Genomic DNA, 7,920 nt, shown 5'->3' on the forward strand with positions numbered 1-7,920 from the left:
ATGGGGCAGGCCCTAACTGGATCTTGGAGAAGGGAAGGGCCAAAAATATTGCTTAGCCAAGCAGGAATTCACTGGCACGCATCACAGACTAACAGGAGCATGCATCTAAGTGCTCATTTATGTTTCTTTTCTAACATGAAAGGCCATATTCTTTCTCTCATTGTTAGGTGAGACTAAGGTTGTCCACATAAAAGCAAGTCCATGATGACATCATCTGCAAATAAAGGTGTTTCTGAGGGACATATAGTAAATCTGATAAAATCGAAAAGGGGTAAAAATAGTCTAGCCTATTGACCAGAGCCACCAAACATATTTGATAAACTTCTCAGTAAGATCTGGTGACCAGGGGAATGTGGCAGCCTTTGCTGGTGGCACTGGCAACAGAGCTCTGCAGCTACAAATTGCTGCAGCTGCAGGCTCTGGCTTTGAGTATGGCAAAATGATGATCAGATAAAGAGTATCATCACATAAGCTCAGGACTAGCCCAGGCTTCTGCTCTCCTTTGGCTACAAAGGGTGGCTGGGCTGGCAGTTAGGATGGCAGGAAGTACCCGAAGTTAATAGATAAATCAGTCCATCATCCTAATTTGGCCTTGAACCATCCAACCTGACAGATCTGGACATACCTCCTCACACAGCGCTCTCCTGGTCTGAGGGGGTATCAAACTGCTGAAGTGTGCTCGCCTATTGCAGGAGTCCTTGGGGTGGTCCCGCCTCGGTCTGTCATCCAAACCAGAGCGGCTCACATGCTCTGCAGTCTCAAAGCTCACACCACTGCTGCGAGCAACTCCCATCTTGTTCTTCTAAGACTTCCCAGAATTTTATTTTTAAATCATCATAGGAATAAATAAAATTGCTGGATGTAATTTAATATCAACATTAGTGACTCATCCGAAAACATGCTATTTTTTTTTTTTTCTGAATATTTTGCCTGACAGTGGTAACTAAAAACAGTTACAGTGTGTTGAGAACAAGTTTTGGCACAAGAGTAACCTGACCAGAAACTAAACCAGAATCTTAGGGATCTTCCAAGTAGGAAAGATAATTATACTTTAATGATAATAATAATAATAATAATAATAATAATAACAACTGTGGAGTGCTAATTAATTAAGTAAATAGTTTCAGAGCATGGAGTAGAGAGTTTGGTTTGTTTTTCAGGTTTTCCAAGGCTGTGGAAATCCCAAAATCAGCACAAAAGGCTCCAGCAATGAGGACAAGAAAAGGCGGGGGAAGGTTGCATTAGAAGCAAAATCCTCTGCAGTAGCACTGGAGATGCTGGTGAGTTTGTCTTCACAGCTCCTTCCCCGCTGGTGCGTCAGGGTGGCCATGCTTGCGTGCTGCATCCAGCCTGGACTGTGGGACCACAGGGCCCTGTCTGTGGGGAGAGCAGTCCCTTTGTGTTTCCGGGACCTGAGGCTTTATTGTTCTGAGAGCACCAACTGCTCTGTGGGGGATTTGGGTTCTGTGGGTGATGGACCGTGTGAGCTGCTATGGTCCCACATTTCAGAGGCTCCTCGGTCATAGACATCAGCATGTCTCACCCTGGCAGACCTCAGCTGGCTCCCACTAAGGCTGCTTCTTGTCATTACCCTCGTGATCCAGAAAATGATCTCCCGGTCAACCTTGCAGTACCAGAACAGTCCTTGGCATGTAACTGTTGGTCCTGGGTGCTTGGGTTGAGGGCTGGTCTGTAGGGGAAAGTTGGTGACACTTCACTGTCTGCATAAAAACAGACTATGTGATGAAAAGTCATCACTATGTGATGACCATGTGGTAAGATAAAAAAATAGCCAGAATCTTTGTCCTTCTAACAACCATGGGGCACCCCTGGCCCTGAGCATCCTCTTTCTTTATAGGTTTTAGATGCCAAAGGGAATCTGACAGCTCTGAAGTCGTACTGGGTCACCCTGCCCAGCGTCCTGTGCAGCAAAAAAGTAATGGCCAGCTCAGCGGCAGATGACAAGTGTTGGAATGGGATGACCAAGGGCAGGTATGGAGAGGGTCAAGGTGCCAGGACAGCACTGTTATGGGTTGGGAGATGCAGGGTTTAAGGTTTATTTTGCTATGTATTGAAGGGTTAAGCATCAAGATGCTTTTGCCAAAAAAATGACTGAGCAGTTTTGTACTAATGGAGCAATTTTGCAATACTGCATGCAATTGTAAGACAGAAGGGCTGGATTTGCCTCCCAGACTCCAGGGCTGTTGTTGAGAATTGCATGCAGGTCTTTAACCATGCCTGCTCTGCAATGCTGTTACCTCATGAGAGGAGGCACCCAGGTGACATCCAGCAGCTGCAGAAACACCTCTCACCCATGACTGATGGTTAAGAATGGCTGCAAGGGAAGGTTGGCAGCTGCTGCACACCTCTCCACAGTCCTCATGGAGCAGATTAGTGCTGCAGGAGTGAGCAGCGCAGTGCTGTTTGCTGGCTGACAGTTTCCAGTTCACTGAAGCTTCCCTGGGGACCTGTCTGGTCTTCGTGGGGCACAGGGATTCGGTCATCCCAGGTGCCAGTCATTTAACCAGAGCAGGCAGATGGCAGCAGAGCTTGGCCATCCCTAGAGCTGGCTGCATCATCGTGAACACAAGAGCCTTCCTGCGTGGACTTTACTCTCCATAGCCTTAGTGTGGCCAGATGCAGAGCCCCTTCTGCTCAGCTCGCAGCAGGCACAGACACTCAGTCTCCTTGCCCTGCTTGAGGCTGTTGGACAAGCTGACGCCACTGACTGCAGCTTCTTTGTGCTTCAAAGAGGCTGGATTATCACCGGTGTCTGTAGTGGGGAGAGGTGAGCTTAGCTGGGTGCAGACATCTAAACCTGTCACCTTCCTCCGCAGTTACCTGCCTGAAGTGATGGGGGATGGCTTAGCTAATCAGATTAACAACCCAGAGGTGGAGGTGGACATCACCAAGCCAGACATGACCATTCGCCAGCAAATCATGCAGCTAAAGATCATGACAAACCGTCTGGGCAACGCTAACATCGGGAATGATGTGGATTTCCAAGATGCGAGTGAGTAGCAGAGCTGGACCGGGGCTGAGCAGTCTGACCCAGCAGCCCACAGCCCTCGTGCGCACCCGCAGCAGAGAGGTGTCACCGTGACCTGGCTTCTGGTTCCGGGCTGCAGAGGGTCTTGTCTGAGTGCATCCGACTTGCTGCAGGGTGGCTGGGGCTGCACTGCTCTCGGCACCATACTGAAACCTTGGGTGCTCTCCCCAAGCTCAGCCCAGCCTGGCTGATGAGGCCACTGCTCCCATCTGCTCCAAAAGCTCTCTGAAGCTGTCCTCTGTCCCTGCCGTGGCCAGTGTCACCCTTCCGCTGTGTTCTGCCTGAGTCCCTGTGCCCCACTGCCCCATGATAGGGCATCACCATTTCTCTCTGCAGGAGGATAGGCTGGGCTCTCGCCAGCCTTGTTTGGTGGGGTGGGACAAGTTCCCGAGGGATCCCTCCTTTCCACGTGAACAGCTTACACTAACTCTTAGACACAGCCCAGGCAGGGTGGCGCAGGGGCACAAGGAGATGGCAGGGACATCACCACCAGGGAGGCAGGCTGGGCTCACCCCCTCGTTGTCTCTCCACAGGTGATGACATGAGCGGCTCTGGCAGTGGTGACAGCTGTCCTGACGACGTCTGTGGCAAAAGACTTTCTAAGAGCCCCAGCACCAGGCAGCCAGAAACGCACGCTATTCCTAAGCAGTCTGGACACGGCATCAGTGGGGCCAGCAGCAGATCTTTGCCTTCTGCCTTCCTCCTCTTCCTTTCAGTGGCTTTCATCGCTGTGCAGCACTTGTGGCGGTAACTCACTAGCACAGCCAGGAAAAAGACTGCGTCTGAGGGCTTCACTTTGCCAAAACCAACCAACCAACAAAAGGACATAATTAATTCACCTTGGCAAAAAAAAAAAAAAAGAAAAAAGAAAAAGAAAAAAAAAAGAGGGAGGAGAAAAAGGTTTCAGTTGTTTGCTATTTCTGGCAGTGCTCAAGCTATTTTCTTCTTTCTTGGTCTCTTCCCCAATGCTGGGCCCTTCTTTCCATACCTCATTGTTTTAATTTTGTTATTGCCACAGACTGGCTCTTGGGGCTGAAACAAGCCTTTGCAGAGGGGGCTCTTGGGGAAACCCAGCCGGCCCCTCAGAGGGCAGCTCTTTTACTGCCCACAGTGGAATATGCAATTTCCCTGATCTTGTTACCCAGCCATTGGCCAGAGCACTGCTTAACATACTGCTGCCTAAAGAACGCCGGGGGCTGAGAACATCACCGCTTCGTAAGGCGGAGAGTCTGAGGTCACAGCACTGCTCAAGTGCTGCATTCAGGGACTGTTTCGGGGTTTCCTTCTGTACTTCTTCAACAGGCAGAGTTGACCCTTCACTTCCATCTGTGTACGCAGGAGTGTGAGCAGATGCAGTGGGTTGAACTGAAACAGTTTGGCAGTGGCTGTTGGACCCAAAAACGTAGATCTCCCTTTTACTTTGGAAAGGTCACAAATGGGTTTCTTGACTAGAGCTCATAGCTGACGGCATTTTTAAATGCCTACATCTAAGTAAGTGACTGGGAATGAGTGTTAGGGGTTGGGGTTTGGGGTATTTTTTTCTTTGCATGCTAGTCGGAAAGCCATTTTTTTACCCAAGTAATAATGGTCCAATTTCTACTTGCAGTGCAGTACCGTAGTAGGTAACAGAGAGATGAAAAAAATGCACAGTAGGATTCTTTACTAGACAGACAGTTGTGCTGCCTCTTCCTCCTCTGGCCCCAGCCATGGATATGAATGCCCTTTTTTTTTTTTTTTTTTTTTTTTGTGGTAGTAAGAAAGACCAGGGACTTTGTACTAACTAGAGCACTGTGACTGGTTGTGATAGCTCACACCAGGCGCATGAGGGAGTGACCCCAAACCTTAGGGCAGAGCAGAGCTGGTGGCAATTAGCCCATGGCGGTGTCTCTACCCAGAAGAATGACTCACAGGTAGCACCTACTGAGAAAATGGGACACTTTGTTGGAGATATTTTTTCTTTTGGTGTTTGTTCTTGTTGCATTGTCGGGTTTTAACTGAAGTCCTGCTTTCCCTATCCCTTCCCCACCCTCCCACACACTTGTCCTACCTGCTGCAGGGACTGCATGAGAGGGCAGGTCAGATGCGTGCCCGTGGCCCTGTTACAGCTCAGGGAGGCACCAGGTCACCCTGCTGCTGCCCCGTCCCAGCAGCCTCTGGGTCATCCAGCACCACGGTGCTCCAGGAGAGATATAAATATCCTCCTCACGTGTCTGTAGGATTGTCTCTGTTGTAGGGCTGTGTCCTTTGGGGTGTCCAGAAGGCTCGTTTAATTCACGGGTACAGCAGGCGTCTGCTGGAGATGTCGGTTTTGCAGATGCCGTAGTTACAACACAGGCATCGTGTCTGGATGGGCTTCGTCCTTATGGGGTTGGTTTTGTTTCAGATATATTTGTTCTGTGAGAGAGAGGGAGGGCAGAGATGTATCTATCATCTTCTGTGTTACTGGTCTGTGCAGCAAATGTTTCTACTCTGTCCTGCCAGAGGAGATGTGTCTTCGGGCTGAGCAAACTTTATGGGGTTGGAGTTTGGCTGTTTTCTAAAAAAGGTTAAAAAACAAAAACAAAACAGTTTTTAACATTAGCAGTTTCTAGAACGTGGAATTTAAGAGAAGAGGAGACCATGAGCAAGGTAATGCCGAAAGCTGGTGCAGATGGACACAGAGGGGCGCTTCTCTGCATGGAGTCCCCCCTGGCAGAGGGAGCCAGCAGGGGCTCCTGCCCCACCTCGTCCTCGGCCCACGCAACGCAGCTGCGGGTTCCTCGAACTGGGCAGAAACATTGGCCAGCACTGACTGGGGGCTACACTGAGTCACAGCGACGGATGGTGCTGTGCCCGTCCTGCCTTGTACTCCAATTCTTGTAAGGTTAAAACTGATCTAATCTGGTAGGGCTTCAGAAATGAAAGCCAGGGTGCTGCTTGTTGGCTAAAGGACAATGCTACTAGATCCTTCCAAATACAGGAGTGCATAACTAAAAGTCATAGATTTATACAGATTTACTTCTGGAAATGTAGCAAGTTCCACATTACTTTTACTGGTCCAAAGAGTTTCTGTCTTATTTTTTTTTTTTTTTTCCTACCCAGTGGTAAAACCAATCCTGCAGAAACTTTAGATGCAAAAGCAAAAGGGGGAGGAGGGCATTAAAACACTGTATCCTGTTCAAAAAACATTTGGGGTGGAATGTTAAAAAATGGCTACTGAGGTCAACATTCTGCTTTGCATAACGGGAAAGTCCTTGTTGTTTCCATTTCCATGCAGTTAAAGTTTGTTGTCAGCCTCTTACACTACAAAGCTTCTTACAGGCACCGAGGAGTACACCTTAAATGTAAAGCAAAGAATTTACTGATTGTCCTGTTAATATTTTAACAATGTAATAGCCCAAATTATTGGTCTTGTTCCACTAATAAAAGCTGATGGTCCAAAGTAATACAGAAAAGCCTTAAGAATACAGTAAAAAATGTTATGCAGAAGAAACCCTTCCTAATGTCTTCCCCTGTTTGCTGGTGTTATGCTTACACCTCAGTGGCCCTCCGGGACCTCAGGTCAAGTGCATCGGTCTTCCTTGAGCAGAACTGGGGGTTACGGTGAGCACCTGCACCCCGAGCTCTGCGCCAGGAGGGTGAGAAGCAGTGCCGGGGGCTCTCGCCCTTTGTTGCCAGGAGGTGCATGATGTTGACATTGACACTTCCTTGCTCCTTGCTCCCAGGTCTGCTAACATTATTTCATATACCTTTTCACACAGTCTGCTTACGCTGCTGCTTTTTGTTGGTTCCCCATTACTCACTTTCTCTGCTCTTTCCATTGTCGCGGAGTGGTTTCCCCAGCCACTGCAATGACCAGTGGGGCTGGTAGCCAGGGCACAGCCCCACCACTGCAGCCTGGGGCTGCGCTCAGCGCCGGAGCCAGAAGGGCTGAGTCCACCCAGAGCATTGACTCGGTATGGCTCTGAACCCAGGCTGTGGCTACCTGACTGCTAGACAGCTGCTGGCACAGCTCAAGGGAAAATCAGCCCAGGTCCAACAAGCCCCAAGACCTGCACTCAGGCAAGTGCAGAGCCTGTGGCCTTTTAAGTACCTACAAGTGACGTTTCCTGGGCTCCTTCCCATTCAAAAACATTGTGACAAACGTCCCTAGCCCTGTGGGAATCACTCAGGGGCTCCAGCTTTGGATTTGTTGTGTTACTGGGGAGCTCTGGGGAGCAGGGGTGGCTGGGGAAGAAACATCTGCTTCAATGTTAGCAAGATGGTGACTCAATGGTTTGGTTTGAAAAGGCCTTCTGCTTCACAGGAGTGCGGAGGAGGTTGGTGGACTAGAAAAGAATGTTAACAAAGGCTCCTGTCCGTGGAAAAGGAAGAACCAGAAACAGTGGCTTTCCAAGTGTCTCTGTCTTTCAGCCTGCTCTTTTGTGCCATAATGTGTATGTTTTAACTAAGGGTGAGGGTCTCAAAAGGCTTTGAGAGTGCAGCTACTTATCATTTACAAATGACAAACTGCCTGTTGTTTTCTGGTGGGCTTGGTAGGGGCTAAATTATAGCAAAATATCTAAAGTCCACCTTTGCTTTAAAAAGATGCATTTTTATCTGCAGGAGTAAGAATTATTTCACTTATTGGCATAGCTGGACAGTTATCTATTTCTTTCTGTTACCAAGGTACTTGTAACTCTCTTGCACTGTTTATCTAAAGTTAAAATATGTTCTTTGAATCCTTGTATAAATAAAAAGGCTGGAGACTTAAATCTGTATTTACAGGGCAGTTTGTTTTCTTCTCTACTTACACTGAGTTTGGAGTTTTCTTTATTTTTCCACTTTAAGGTATGGATAAACTCCAGTTCAGTAGTCCTGAGGAATGAAACCTTGCTTTGAGCCACAAAGTT

General features: G+C 48.4%; 1 protein-coding gene across 10 annotated transcripts in view; it reads left to right on the forward strand.

The window, feature by feature from the left end:
- The window catches only part of GPC1 (glypican 1), a 293,355-nt gene extending 285,573 nt beyond the window's left edge, over positions 1 to 7,782 (forward strand). For all 10 annotated transcript variants that reach the window (XM_080604912.1, XM_080604905.1, XM_080604907.1 and 7 more), the window contains 4 exons: positions 1,161 to 1,280; positions 1,859 to 1,992; positions 2,838 to 3,013; positions 3,583 to 7,782. In XM_080604912.1, coding sequence (XP_080461038.1) covers positions 1,161 to 1,280; positions 1,859 to 1,992; positions 2,838 to 3,013; positions 3,583 to 3,800 — 648 coding nt within the window. In that variant the 3' untranslated portion in view covers positions 3,801 to 7,782. The remainder of the gene's footprint in view (positions 1 to 1,160; positions 1,281 to 1,858; positions 1,993 to 2,837; positions 3,014 to 3,582) is intronic.
- Positions 7,783 to 7,920: the final 138 nt, after the last annotated feature.

This window comes from Anser brachyrhynchus (genome assembly GCF_964034855.1).
Source record: "Anser brachyrhynchus genome assembly, chromosome: 9".
NCBI classification, from domain to species: Eukaryota; Metazoa; Chordata; class Aves; order Anseriformes; family Anatidae; genus Anser; species Anser brachyrhynchus.